Source organism: Mercenaria mercenaria, chromosome 6 (genome assembly GCF_021730395.1).
Source record: "Mercenaria mercenaria strain notata chromosome 6, MADL_Memer_1, whole genome shotgun sequence".
NCBI classification, from domain to species: Eukaryota; Metazoa; Mollusca; class Bivalvia; order Venerida; family Veneridae; genus Mercenaria; species Mercenaria mercenaria.
The window spans coordinates 51,246,384-51,258,991 of NC_069366.1; the positions used below are offsets into that span (position 1 = coordinate 51,246,384).

General features: G+C 35.9%; 1 protein-coding gene across 3 annotated transcripts in view; it reads left to right on the forward strand.

Annotated features, from left to right (window-relative positions):
• Nucleotides 1-376: 376 nt before the first annotated feature.
• Nucleotides 377-12,608, forward strand: part of LOC123548914 (zinc finger protein ZFAT-like) — a 31,244-nt gene continuing 19,012 nt past the window's right edge. Inside the window, exons 1-8 of one of the 3 annotated variants that reach the window (XM_045336557.2) lie at nucleotides 377-491; nucleotides 3,138-3,349; nucleotides 4,236-4,327; nucleotides 4,902-5,025; nucleotides 5,788-5,898; nucleotides 6,981-7,115; nucleotides 10,962-11,392; nucleotides 11,990-12,335. In XM_045336557.2, the coding sequence (XP_045192492.2) occupies nucleotides 3,148-3,349; nucleotides 4,236-4,327; nucleotides 4,902-5,025; nucleotides 5,788-5,898; nucleotides 6,981-7,115; nucleotides 10,962-11,392; nucleotides 11,990-12,335 (1,441 nt within the window). In that variant the 5' untranslated portion in view covers nucleotides 377-491; nucleotides 3,138-3,147. Of the gene's footprint in view, nucleotides 509-546; nucleotides 1,155-3,137; nucleotides 3,350-4,235; nucleotides 4,328-4,901; nucleotides 5,026-5,787; nucleotides 5,899-6,980; nucleotides 7,116-10,961; nucleotides 11,393-11,989; nucleotides 12,336-12,608 lie in introns of those variants that run through there. The other 2 variants (XM_045336556.2, XM_045336555.2) reach the window with 2 other exon arrangements.

A 12,608-nucleotide genomic window follows, 5' to 3' on the forward strand; every position in this document is an offset into this window, starting at 1 on the left:
TCAGCTTGTACAGCCGTACTTGGAAAATAATTGCTACAGTCACGTTGGTCTTCAGGAATAAGAAGCCACATTTTTTTATAACCTATACTGTGTTAGTGCGCCGTAAAACCAAATAAATAAATAAATAAATAAAATAAAATAACTTGCTCTGATTGGTCAAAAAAGTAGGTTGCTCACTATTGATGAATATCTCTACCTATGGCATGATGCAATGCGACCTACTGACAGGAAAACAGGCCACAGAAATGAAAACAGTTCTGTAATTCAAGACTCATCACCAGTTTTAACTAGTCTGTAAAATGCATATTGTAGTAGGGTTCAGAACTATTGGTGGTTTGTAACCGTAACTCCGTGTTTTGTAGTACCATAAAATAATCACGTGACCAGTAGGAAAATATGGCCGCCACTTTGTAGCCGCTTTTGAACAGGAGAGAATTTTGCAGTTTTGCAAGATTCATTTCTTATATATGTTGAAATAGGGAAATAAACAGGTTGTGGATTATTTGAAGTAATATATAGTCAATTATTTCTTACAGCCTTAGAAGCAGTTTATGTTGAAAAGCTGACTCCGACTTCATGTTGAGCTGACTCGATGCTCCGATTTGGTTGTTTCGTACAATATACAACTTTCAGTTTCGTTTTATTTTAACAGATAATTGTTGAATGATCTACTTAGTGAAGGCGATAATTTACTATTTCATTAAGTGCACTTTATCTTTTACCGACATTTATGTCAAAATTTCGCACAAAATTTCCTCTGAACGGCTGTTGAATTCGACTATATTTTCATGTATCAATTTATACATCTTTTGTTCTACCTAATAAACTGTTAACATTGACCATTATTTAATAGTGCACAACTTAGAAAAGATGAAATGATATAAAGGGAAAAGTCAGTGAACCAATGGGAAAAGCTCTGGTGAAAAATGTAAAAACGGCTTCAGTAATAGAGGCAGAAGAAAGAGAAATGACCCAGTTAAATTAGTTCTGTTCTGTACACCGGCTTCCAAAAAGTGGTCCGCCCATGGGACTCAGTCTGGGTTCCACGAGTGCCGAAGACAGGGGTGGGGGGAGAGCACGAGATGGGGATCTCCCCTCTGTTTAGGGGGGTTTGTGGGGTGTCCCCCGAGACAATTTTAAGATTTGGGATGCCAGTAAGTGCGTTTTTTTCGCATTTTTAAAGCATTTTCGGTCAATTTCAAAATATTTTTCAAGGATATCTATCCGACATAAGCCCATTTTTAGCAGATTGCTATAAATGTTGATGTATTTCAGTTTTTGAGTGTCAGCCAAGACATAGAAAACAACTATTTCGACCCCTCTGTGAGTCTTATCAGGCGGTGACATCAGACTTAATGCAACAATTAAGTCTGATACAAATATAGCCGCTATAATTTTTTTTTCTTTTTCATTTTCCTTCTCTTCTTTCATTGTTTGTATATAAAAAAATAAAATTATAGACATAGTATTCAGTGCATAAATAAACGTTGTGGATAATTACATTAATTTCCCTCAGTTTTAAGATATTCACAGCAACTACAACTGGAATTATTTCCTGCTATTGTCCACCTCCCAACCCCTGAGCAATTCAATGCAGCCTTTTGCTTTATTGATCATGTCTCACCTTAAACTGCCTGATAGCTGCTTTCAAACTTTTACCTTTAACCAAGCTATTTTCCTTGCTTTTAACTATCTTTTTACACTTCAGTCTATTTTAATAAATATTCTTTGTGGTTTGACGCGCCTAATGTGAGGGGTTTGACATTATTGGAACATAGATAGATTCTAAGATAGATGGATAGGATGGGATAGCTAGATAGATAGCTAGCTAGATAGACAGATAGATAAAAATTTTCTTATTGTTTTAAAATAGGAAGTGACTAGGGGTTTGGTAACAGGACCTCTAGACCCAGAGTCTAGTGGTCTGGTAATCAGTATACATGTTTGTATTATGTACTGTGTTACAAGTGTATAAAGTAGGTCCTACGAAGTATTTGCTGGTAAAAGTTACGGTTAGTTGTCATAAAGTTGCCGTTATCATGTTTTGTTTTTGTAAATATTTTATTTATTAATGAGCTCTCACTTGGGTTCGAAGCATACTTGACCCAGCTACTGATCAATATCTGTTTGAGATATGGTATGACTAATCCTGTTGGCTTAGCTCAGGTCTCTTCATGGGGAGTACAGCAATTTGGAGACTATCCCATGAAAAGGGCTGGTCATTTACCCAACCCTAGGAATTCAGAGGGAGCCACATCTATTGTATCTGGTAGTTCTTCCTCAGTTTCTGTTCTTAGTGTGATTGCATGTATGTTTAAGAACATTTGAATTCATGTCAACAATCAAAACTTTTTATTTCCAAGGAACTTTATATCAGTTGGATGCATCAAGAAACTGGCAGTGCACATCGTTGCTTTATTAGAAACAGTCGTACTAGTTTGATTTTATGAACAGACTCTGTGAAACTGACTTCTATTATTTTGGTTGTGTTCTATGTTTCTAAAGGATCTTCATATAAATTTTATGATTGATATTTCATAGTTGCCATCTCTCTAATCACACTGGCCTAAACATTGCATTGTTTGGAGCAAAAATTATTAAATTGACAAATTGTGACTATTTTTTTTCCTTTGTCAGTCATTGGTTTGACTTTGAGCCTCAGAGGCCATTACCTATAAATCAACATGTCCAATTCTAAGCCTTTGAATTCAGATCAGTAATATATAATCAGAAGATCTAACAATACTGGGGAAGAAAAAAACTGTTCTACTGATATTTGAAAATTTCCTTAAGGATGACATACAATTGCAAGATCATTATTTTCTAAACTTGCTCCCACTATTGCAGAATACTTGTTGCTATACAATTTCCTTTCAGGTTTTTTTTTTACCAAGAAGGGAAGGGGCCCAGGTCTGTGATTTTGGGAAAAAAATAGCTCGGTATTTTGGCAAAGGGGAATAAAAAAGTCTGATATCAAGTCAGTTTTCTGGGAAAACTGCATGATTTAAAAGTTTTCTAAAAGGAAGGGGCCTGTAAATGGCCCCTATTATAGAAGGGGGAAAAAAACCCTGCCTTTAAATCTGAAAGTGCTTTTCTTAGCTTCTTTAAACAAGATCATAATATCTTTTCTTTACTAGTGTTACCAAGATGCCTCTGGATACGTTCATTTGTGGGACTTGCATGATCTCGTTCAATGACATTGAACAGTTTATTCTACACAAGAATGAGTTGTGTACGAAGCCAGAAGTTAGTGGGGAAGGCGCTGGGACCATAGAGGCAGAGGCATCCACAGCCGATAATGCAGTGACCAATCTAGTTCATATACCATCATCAGAGGATATGAGCATGGGTAACTTGTTGCAAAATATTTTTGTAGTACCGGTAATCTGTGATGAAACAGTTTTTTTTTCCCACTGATTTTGGGAGTGGGGTTAGGGCCTTAAGATTTGGGGAAATGCGTCGTAAAATTACTAAAAAAGGTACATATCAGATACAGTATACTGTCTTGAGTTTCAAATGTTTAAAGTTTCACAACACAGTGTTTCACGGGTTTCAAAAAACAATTTCTTTAACTTTGGGAATTTTAGATTTGAAACGGGGGAAAAAAAAGACTGTTTGCCATTGGGATTAGGGCCGGATTTTGGTCCCAAATTGACCTTAAGGAAAAAACACTGAAAATGAAGTGTTTAAAATGCTGTAGGAGCAACAACTTTTATATGTCTGATGGATCAGAATGATTGCAGAGATTGTTTTTGATAATTTGTATTTTATGCCACAGAGTACATTACTACTAGCTGGAAAAGTATGATTTTGCTAGAACTTAAAAAAAACAGACTTCACTTTTAAAATTCAAAGATAAATCACTTTGAATAACAATAATCATGTTGCAGGTCTTAAATAAAGATTACTTTGCTGTGAGCACAACTATGAATTTAATATTATATGAGCTGCGCCATGAGAAAACCAACATAGTGGGTTTGTGACCGCGCAGTCTGGTCAGGATCCATGCTGTTCGCTAAGGGTTTCTCTAACTGCAGTAGGCTTTAAAAGTGAACAGCATGGATACTGACCAGACTGCGCGGATGCGCAGGCTGATCTGGATCCATGCTGGTCGCAAACCCATTATGTTGGTTTTCTCATGGCACGGCTCAATTTATTCTGTTCTTACTGGTACATATATGTAGAATTTTTTTTTTGTAAAATGTAGAATAGATTAAGTTCTGTTTCTTTTCCAGCGGTGACTGATGAGCATGGTAATGTGGTCAGTACAGCAATCAGCCTGCCTGGGTCTGAGTCTCTTCTTGCAAACACTGGCAATATTTTCCAGGTTAACATTTTATGTAAATTTAGACAGTGGAATATAATATTACAGTAGGGAAAGTATAATGATGCAGTAAGGGGATTTTTTTTATGTGAATGTATTAAAATTTTACTCAATTTTTACTACAAAAAAATACAAAGGTGGGGAAGGGGTACTAAATGACCAACACCAGGATAGGTTGAGACTATTTTAATAAGATTTTTTCTACATTAATACTTGTATGTAAGGAATACTTGAAACTTTTTATTATCTTGACAGTTTTAACAGTAAGTTCATATCTGTTTCAAGTGACCAGCATTTACACATGTAAGAAACTGTTACTAGAAGTAACTTCTGTATATGCTAAATACAAGACTGTTTTTATAATTGACATGTTACCTGTCTATGATTAGGCACTAAGGAAGAAATTTGATTACCATCTTAATTCATTCTAATTTCTATCGTATTTTGACTGGAAGGTCACAGTTTGATAACCTAACTGTGTGGCTGAGACAGAGTCTGTGGCACACCAATTGTCCAATAATTACGTGAACCCTTTATTATAATTGATTACACTTGATTTTCAGTATATTTTTTACAGGCAGACAATCAGCAGACAGTGATCATTTTGCAAGGAGATTTACCGAACTTTAACCTGGAGAATGCTGAACAAATATTTACTGAAGTAACACAAGATAATAAAGCAAATGTGGAAATGCTTGCAGGTATGTTACACAAAATATTATAATTGTCAGTCATCTGTATTTTGTGTGTTTAACTTCAGACATTAAATCAGTCTTCTCTGAAAAACGTCCATTTAGAGTAGTCATTTTTTGTTGCAAAGTTAAAAATCCTTAAGTTGTGCAGTTTGAAAAAAAGATTAAGTGAATAATGTATATTTCCTTTGCAATGGATGAAAAGGACACAGAAAAAAAAGTCCAACAGTCCTGTGTTACTGCATTTGGGTGTGTGTTCTCCGTGACGATTTGATAAACAACATTGGGTCTGAAATCATTCATCCTCCACCTCTGATTCATGTGGGGAAGTTGGCAGTTACTTGCGGAGAACAGGTTTGTACTGGTACAGAATCCAGGAACACTGGTTAGGTTAACTGCCCGCCGTTACATGACTGAAATACTGTTGAAAAATGGCGTTAAACCCAAAACAAACAAACAAATGTCTCTGGTACATTAGAGCCTTGGTTACCTTTGAGGTCACGAATAATCTGATATTGGTCTTCCAAGATATTTATTTCACCATTTATGAGGTCCGATTTACAGCTGCCACAGGAGCATATGTGAATAAAAAAATTTCTATAGATATTTAACAGTAGCACCATCTAGTGTGACTTGATTATGAGTGACTTAGGTACATTTGTGCTTCTTGTTAAACTGTAACATTTACTTTGTATTTTGTGTCTGTATTCTTATATAATTTGAACAATTCTGTACTAACACCACAGTATTATAAATAAATCTCATTTTTAGGCTTGTATAAAAAGCGAGGAAGACCCGGGAGACCGAAGAAAGTCAAACCAGACCCTAATTGTCCAAAACCATCACCTGTTGAATTCAAAGAGAAAAATATACCAGAAATCGGTACAGTATATACTGTGAAATCATTAATATTCGTGGGGCATTAATTTTCGTGGATTTTGTGGTTGAGTCAATCCACATAATTTAATCCCAATGAACAAGTAAAATTCCCATTCATTTTATGTACAAAAGTTGAAATCCACTAATTCATATCCCCACGAAATTGCTTTTTTTGACCCAAACCACGAAATTTCATGCCCACGAAATTTAATGATTTCACAGTATATAATTATATAAGTTCATGTTTATGCATATTTATACACCTGTAAACTAAGTTTAGGGATAGGTATACTTGAGTCACCATGTTGTTGTGTGTGTCAGTCCATGTAACTCCTGAGGATGACATCCATCAGTATTAAGCAGAAATATGGCCCATTTCTGACTTAAAATCAAGCAACATATTGATGACTGATCAGTCACTTTAGAAAGGATGAATGGACTGGATGTTTTTTTTTTTTTTTTTTTTGTTGGTACACCAGTATATGATCATAAAATCTAGGCTAGATGTAATGTCTTTTACAATCCACCAGTTTTAGTTAAATTCTGTCTCCTTTTCAGTTTTCCATTCAGTAACTCTTAATAGATGAATGGATTAAATTTCATTTTAAGTACATAGGTATATCATCATGAAGTACAGGCCAATTTCAATTTTAGTCACAATCCAATTTTTGGCAGAGTTATGGCCCTTTTCTGAAGTAAAATCTTGCAAAATATTCATGTTTGTTGGATAACTTTTGAAACAGTCTTCAGTGGAAAAAAAAAACAACAACATTATTATATTTATTTCATTTATGGAGAGGTCAGTTGTAAATGTGTTTGTAAATTGCATGACTGCATTTTTTTTTAATTAGAAGACTGCATATTAAATGTTTTCTGTTGGATTTTATTACTTTGTACATAGCCCATGCTATTTATATGGCTTTTTGTGATATCAAGTTAACAAAACAAATTGTAATCATATCTTAATTTTTTATATATATTTTTTTAAAATTCCCATAAAACAAATTGTTCATAGTCTTTTCTATTGTTATTTTGATACAGTTAAACTACATTAATATTTTGTATTTTATTGTTCTGTTGAATAGGTGAAGATGGAAAACTATTATGTACTCGCTGCAAGAAATCATTTACGAGGGAGAGGGTGTTTAATGCTCATAAATGTTTAGCTATGTCAGAATACGTAGACTTCACAGCTAAAGAAGGATTGACAGTAGACCCAGGTAATTATATACTTCAAGCAGTACAGTCAGTTAGACCACAGAGCTTGGGGATTTATTTCGCTAACAAGTCATTCTTGAAGGCCAATCTACTTCTTGATTCAGATCACCTTTAACCCTTACTGCTAAATTTCTAAAATGGACTGATCCATCATTCAATTTGGGCAATACCATTTATTATTTGAAGGGGTGTTCACTGAAAATTTACTGACTGAATAGCGAACAGTGCAGACCATGATCAGACTGCACGGATGTGCAGGCTGATCTTGGTCTGCACTGGTCGCAAGGGCATAATCACTTCCCGCCAGCAGGCTAAGGGTTAAATAGTATTTACCACACAGCATCATATGTGTTGATCAAGTATGACTAAAAATTTCTCAGGTTCATCTTGAAAGTAATATTGTCGTTGTTCAGTTTAAGGTATCATGCTTTATGGACTTTTATTTGGTTAAACCTTACAGATTTTTATCATTTTTAGCTCGACTAAAACTAGCTAAAACTAGTTGATAGCATCAAGTCCCATAACTCTGACCTGCATTTTGGCCAAATTATGCCCCCTTTGGACTTAGAAAATTCTGGTTTTATGTTTTGCATGCAAGTACATACAGCTATTACTAAAAGGCATATAGATTTGAAACTTAATTTTAAATTTTCTAGATCAATTACCAACCACACTGGGTCAAGTCCCATAACTCTGACATGTATTTTGGGCAAATTATGCCCCCTTGTGGGCTAAGAAAATTCTGGTTAAAGTTTTACATGCAAGTTACTATCTCCAAAACTGATGCAGATATTGAATTGAAACTTCACATGTGCCTTCGGTCTTATAAAAGTAGTTGATAGCATCAAGTCCCATAACTCTGATATGCATTTTGGTCAAATTATGTCCCCTTTTGAACTTAAAACTCTTTTGATATTTTAACATTTTGGGTAATATTTTCCTGCTTCTGGGACAATATTTCGAATAGTCGAGCTTGGCTGTCGTTTCTTTTTCTAGATCAATTACCAACTTCACTGGATGAAGTCCCATAACTCTGACATGTATTTTGGGCAAATTATGCCCCCTTTTTGACTTAAAAAATCCTAGTTAAAGTTTTACTATCTCCAAAACTAATGCAGATATTGAATTGAAACTTCACATGTGTCTTTGGGGTTATAAATCTAGCTGATAGCATCATGTCCCATAACTCTGACCTGCATTTTTGACAAATTATGCCTCCTTTTGGACTTAGAAAATCCTGGTTAAAGTTTTGTGTGCAAGTACATACAGCTATTACTAAAAGGCATATATATTTGAAACTTATTTTTTATATTTCTAGATCAATAACCAACCTCACTGGGTAAAATCCCATAACTCTTGACATGTATATTTGGCAAATTATGCCCCCTTCATGACTGATGAATTCTGGTTAAAGTTTTGCGTGCAAGTCACATCTACAGAACAAATGCAGATATTAAATTGAAACTTCACATGTGCAGATACTGGACTGAAACTCTATAGATATTTTAACATTTAGGGTAACATTTTCCTGCTTCTGGGACAATATTTCGAATAGTCGAGCATTGGCTGGACAGCTCTTGTTATTAACTCACCTGAGCCAAAGGCTCAATGTCCGTCGTCCGTCATGTGTTGTGTGTCTGTCAGCATATTCTAAAAAAATCTTCTTCTTGAAAACCACTTTGCAGGATTACACCAAACTTCACAGGAATGATCCTTGGGTGGCCTCCTTTCAAAATTGCTCAAAGAATTGAATTCCATGCAGAACTCTGATTGCCATGGCAACCAAAAGGAAAAACCTTAAAAATCTTCTTGTACAAAATCGCAAGGCATAGAGCCTTGATATTTGGCATGTGACATCATCTAATGGTCCTCTATAAAGATTGTTCAAATTGTGCCCCTGGGGTGAAAGAGGCCTTGCCCCGGGGGTCAAAAGTTTTACATAGACATATATAGGAAAAAACTTTAAAAATCTTCTTGTCCAAAACTGCAAGGCATAGAGCCTAAATACTTAGCATGTGGCATCATCTAATGGTCATCTACGAATATTGTTATACCCCCGCCAAATATGTTTGGAGGGGCTATATAGGAGTCAGTTTTGTCGCGTCCTGTCCTGTCGCGAAATCTATTATCTCAGTTATTACTAAATAGATCTGATTCAGACTTAAAACAGATGTATCACCTTATTACCCACATCATGTAACACAAGGTGCATAACTCTGACACCAACTTTTCATGTATTATGCCCCCTTTTACTTCGAATTTAAGTTTAATTTTGATGCATTTTCACTATATCTCTGTTATTACTAAGTGGATTTAATTCAGACTTAAAATAGATGTTCCACCTTATTACCCACATCATGTGACACAAGGTGCATAACTCTGACACGAATTTTTAATGGATTATGCCCCCTTTTACTTAGAATTTAAGGTAAATTTTGATGCCTTTTCACTTCATCTCAGTTATTACTAAATGGATATGATTCAAACTTAAAATAGATGTTCCACCTTATCACCTGCATCATGTGACACAAGATGCATAACTCTGACACCAATTTTTCATGAATTATGCCCCCTTTTATTTAGAATTTAAGGTTAATTTTGTTGCATTTTCACTATATCTCAGTTATTACTAAATGGAATTGATTCAAACTTAAAATTGATGTTCCACCTCATCACACACATCATGTGACACAAGGTGCATAACTCTGACACCAATTTTTCATGAATTATGCCCCCTTTTATTTAGATGCATTTTCACTATTTATCATTCTGATTGGCCTTGGAGCAAAAGGGAAGTAACCTTTTTTAAAAACTTTTGTAGTAAATTGTACTGAGTTACTTCCCTTTAAATTCTGAGAATTAGTCTATTTCTAGAAATTCTACTTTTAGATTTTTAATATTTTAGGTATTTTTCTAACGTTTTAGCTCACCTGTCACAAAGCGACAAGGTGAGCGTTTGTGATCGCATGGCGTCCGTCGTCCATCGTCGGTTCGTGCGTCCGTAAACTTTTGCTTGTGACCACTCTAGAGGTCACATTTTTCATAGGATCTTTATGAAAATTGGTCAGAATGTTCATTTTGATGATATCTAGTCAAGTTCAAAACTGGGTCATGTGCGATCCGAAACTAGGTCAGTAGGTCTAAAAGTAGAAAATCCTTGTGACCTCCCTAGAGGCCATATTTTTCAATGGATCTTCATGAAAATTGGTCAGAATGTTCACCTTGATGATATCTAGGTCAGATTTGAAACTGGGTCACATGCGGTCAAAAACTAGGTCAGTAGGTCTCAAAGTAGAGAAACCTTGTGACCTCTCTAGAGGCCATATTTTTCAATGGATCTTCATGAAAATTGGTCAGAATGTTCACCTTGATGATATCTAGTTCAAGTTGGAAACTGGGTCATGTGCCTTCAAAAACTAGGTCAGATAATACAAAAACCTTGTGACCTCTCCAGAGGCGATATTTATCATGGGATCTGTATGAAAGTTGGTCTGAATATTCATCATGATGATATCTAGGTCAAGTTCGAAACTGGGTCAACTGCGGTCAGAATCTAGGTCAGTAGGTCTACTTCGTCCGTGTGTAAACATTTGCTTGTGACCACTCTAGTTTAAGATCCAGACTTGAAATTTGGATGACATGTACAGTTTTGCACACCAATCTTTAAACTGTCTTTCAGTGACCATAATTGTGACCTACTGATCTACTTTCTAATATTTTAGCATCAGTTTGCCGTTTGAAACATGTGGTTCAATATACTCAGGTGAGCGATTTAGGGTCATCATGACCCTCTTGTTCATTATTAGTCCTATAGTTAGGTTTGACTGTATATAATTGTTCTGTTATAGATGATAATCACATGCCTCAGGATGACATAGACGATGCTGGTGCCCTCGATTTAGACTCTAAAGACTTTGAATACAAAGTTCCCAACCTGCCATTTAAGAAGCATGATCCAAGTAAATATAAACGCAGAAAATTGGAAAATACCGATGAAAGTTCTAATAATGCTGCATCACTGCCTCTGGATGGAAATGAAGCTGATTTACAAACTGTGGTAAAGTCAGAGGGAGGTGTGAATTGTGAAGGTCAGCCTTCAGAAGGCCAAGGTCAAATAAACGAAGACCCAGCTGCGGTGTCATCCGAATCAGAAACAGTTACGTTAGTAGGGAATGCGGTTCCGGTAACCTCTGCTGACAGAAATGAAACATTTGTGACAGGTACAGATGAAGGTCACTCAGTGATTGCAAGGTCCGTTGGTCAGATACCAGTATGTCAAGTAAGTTTGTTTTACTTGTGTGTGTTTTTGTTAGGAGTATCCATCCTATTTAACAGGCTGTCGGTGTTGTCTTCTCAAAATGTTCTGTGGACATAAATGAGCCGTGCCATGAGAAAACCAACATAGTGGGTATGGGAGCAGCATGGATCCAGACCAGCCTGCGCATCCGCGCAGTCTGGTCAGGCTCCATGCTGTTCGCTTTTAAAGCCTTTTGGAATTGGAGAAACTATTAGGGAACAGCATGGATCCTGATCAGACTGCGCGGATGCGCAGGCTGGTCTGGATCCATGCTGGTCGCAAACCCACTATGTTGGTTTTCTCATGGCACGGCTCAAATGCATTTTGTTCAGTGATGATGTTCCAATTTTAAGGATTGGTTTTTTTTATATTTAAAAAGTTATCACTTACTTTTTTGCCAGACTTTGTTGCTTTTCATAGACTGTTGCTTTTCAAGCCTTTCATGTCTTGATTCTTGAATATTAATTTAGAATACTCATAGCCCTATTTTATGTGGATGATATTTTTTCAAAATTCTAAAGGAAGAAATAATAGGAAGAAATAATAGTTTCATTGTAACACAGAGTTGTCTATATTTAGGTTGAGGGAGGTCCTGACATAGATGAGTATCAGTCTAAAGACACAGATCAGATTGGAACCATTCCTCTTAATCTAACCGAAGAAGAGAAGTTGGCATTTGAGGCAGCTCTGAATGTCGACCTGAGTGGTGTAGACCACATGTTCCGAGTACACTGTATAGAACAGGAGCTCAATTCCAACGTGTCACAGTTGTCGAGATTTTCCTCTAACACGCTATCCTTGTACTCATGCAACACGTGCGACAAGGTGTTCAAGTCACTGTCACATATGAGATTCCATGTGCTCATCCATACAGAACTGAGGCCATTCAAGTGCATAAAATGTGACTACACATCAAATGCAAGAGGTAAATATAAATTAGCCAGTGAACGGGGAAAAAACCTACTATACATCAAAGTTTTTGATTTTCACTTTTTTGCCTATGCAGGGTTTTTTCTAGCTAATTTGGGAACATAGCCTTTACCCCCAAAATTGGGAATTTTGACGCGTAAATGTTCCAAATTGGGAAATATTTAGTCCCATAGGATATAGTAAGGATGTGTTTAAGCACTTTCTCATACACTTATTTCACATTGTACAACCTCTTTAACAGACTTCCAGTACAAAATTGTCCATAATT